The following is a 1,991-nucleotide window of genomic DNA, read 5'->3' on the forward strand; positions in this document are numbered from 1 at the left end:
GGGTGAAGACCACCCCCGAGGTGTGTGGGGCTGTGGGCTCCCCACAGCTGTGAGCTTTGGCCACTCCTGCATACACGGCAGGGTTGTGTGAGGCTGATGTGAAATCGCATGTTACCCGGGGCTGTGGCCACCACCAGCGGAGGCAGGGTGGTGGCCGTGGCCACTGTGCCATCATTTGCCTGGGGAGGGCCTGAAACGGGAGCAAGCCCCTCACTTCTCCGCCTGCGTCCCCATCTGTGAAGTGAGGTTGTTGGCCTGGGCCCTAGTGGAGGTGGGGAGGGACCTGTGGCCTGGCCCCTCTGCCTCCAGAGCAGGGTCCGCTGTTAAGAGCAGCTGCAGGCAGGCTTCATTCAGCAGAGGCCCCAGGCTTCCCATTTGCTGACTGGTCTTCACGCTTGTCCCCATTTTACAGATGGTGCAGATTGAGGTCTTGGTGGCCTCAGGGACGTGGAGGTATAAAATCCAGTAGACCAGTCTGAGGGGGGCAGATAGATGCCCCCCACTGGGCCTCCCCCACCTTCTCCTGTTACTTCTGCAGGTCACCTCCAGACCACTAAGATCTGCAGCGTGGCCTTGGGTGTGGGAGCTACCCCGAGGAGAGGGCATTTTCTCCTGCCAGAGCTGGGGGGCCAGAGGTGCCTTCTCAGACCCCTACTCTCCTGGGCTCCAGCCGAGGCCCCTGTCCAGGTTCCTTCTCCTCCCGGGGCTGTTTCCTTTTCTGCAGAGGGTGTAGGGTGGGTACCAATGCTGGCCTGCAGTGGTATCTCTCATGGGACGTTTCTATACAAGAGTCTCTATACATTCGTCATACGGTCAGTGTACCCAAGCCCAGGCCACAGAGCCAGGACTGGCAGCGCATCATCCTCCCCCTCCACTTTTATTTTTCTAATTTATTTTTTGGCTGAGCTCTGTGGCATGTAGGATCTTAGTTCCCCGACCAGAGATCGAACCTGTGCCCCCTGCATTGGAAGTGTGGAGTCCTAACCACTGGACCACCAGGGAAGTCCCCGTCCTCCCCTCTTTGGGTCCCAGTGGCAGGCACAGCCTCTGCACGGCAGGCAGAGAGCTGGCACGTGTGAGGTGGCCACTGTGAGATGGGAGGGTGAGTGTCTCCTACAGTCTGTCTCCTCTCACCCTGGCGGAGGATCTGTCAAGGAGCGCCTGGGAATGTGACTGACCCATGGCACCTTTGACCCTCCTGTGCGAGTCTGACACAGCCTGGCGGGAGGCCAGAGGACCTGGCTGTCCCTGGCCCTTCAGAGACTAGGTGTGGTGGGTACTAGGTGTGATCGAGAGATGGGCACAAGGCCAGGGACCCTGGGAAGGCTGGCCCTGCTGGGTGTGGTCACATGGAGGCTGGTGGTGGCAGCTGCTGCCAGACAGGGCAGCAGTCAGTGTCCGTCTTTATCTGCTTGTTCATCAGCAAGAGCTGGGTACCACCTGGGCCACTGTATAGCCATGTGGCAGGGTCTGATCTGTTTCCTGGGGCTGGCTACCTACTAGAAGCTATCCTCCATGAGGGCAGAGACCGTGTCTCCAGGACACTGCCGGTCAGGACGCGCCGAAGCCACAAACTTTCTAAAAGTTTGGCCTTCCCAGAGCATGTGTGGCAGGGGGCAGGAGACAGGATGGGAGCTGAGCCATAAAGGATGAAAAAGAGGGGAAAAGCAGGGAGCTAGGGAAGGGCTCCTTATTCTGGAGGGCAGGGGAGGGGTCCTGTCTCTGCTCCTGCTGCAGGACAGGGTGGTTGCCCTGTGGGCTGGGCCTGGTTCCCTCTCTTCTTTCTACACACGGGCTCTGCATCAGGCTCCCGGTGACTTCCGGGGGTGGCGGCAGACGGGAGAAGCCCAGCCTGGGAACTGCGGGGATGCTCTGGCTGATGGCCGTCTCCTTGGCTGGTTCTCTCCCAGCCCATCTGTTCCCCATCCCCGACAGACAGCACATTCGCTGCTTTTGTGACAGCTCGGTTGTCAGCTCGGGGTTGCAGCCCC

The 1,991-nt window shown here is 60.1% G+C and overlaps 1 protein-coding gene across 4 annotated transcripts in view; it reads left to right on the plus strand.

The window, feature by feature from the left end:
* Positions 1 to 1,991, plus strand: part of NOL4L (nucleolar protein 4-like) — a 78,028-nt gene that overhangs the window by 70,140 nt on the left and 5,897 nt on the right. For 3 of the 4 annotated variants that reach the window (XM_010841715.1, XM_010841716.1, XM_010841717.1), the window contains exon 4: positions 1 to 20. In XM_010841715.1, coding sequence (XP_010840017.1) covers positions 1 to 20 — 20 coding nt within the window. The remainder of the gene's footprint in view (positions 21 to 1,991) is intronic. The other variant, XM_010841714.1, reaches the window with a different exon arrangement.

Source organism: Bison bison, unplaced genomic scaffold, assembly GCF_000754665.1.
Source record: "Bison bison bison isolate TAMUID 2011002044 unplaced genomic scaffold, Bison_UMD1.0 scf7180017864167, whole genome shotgun sequence".
NCBI lineage: Eukaryota > Metazoa > Chordata > Mammalia > Artiodactyla > Bovidae > Bison > Bison bison.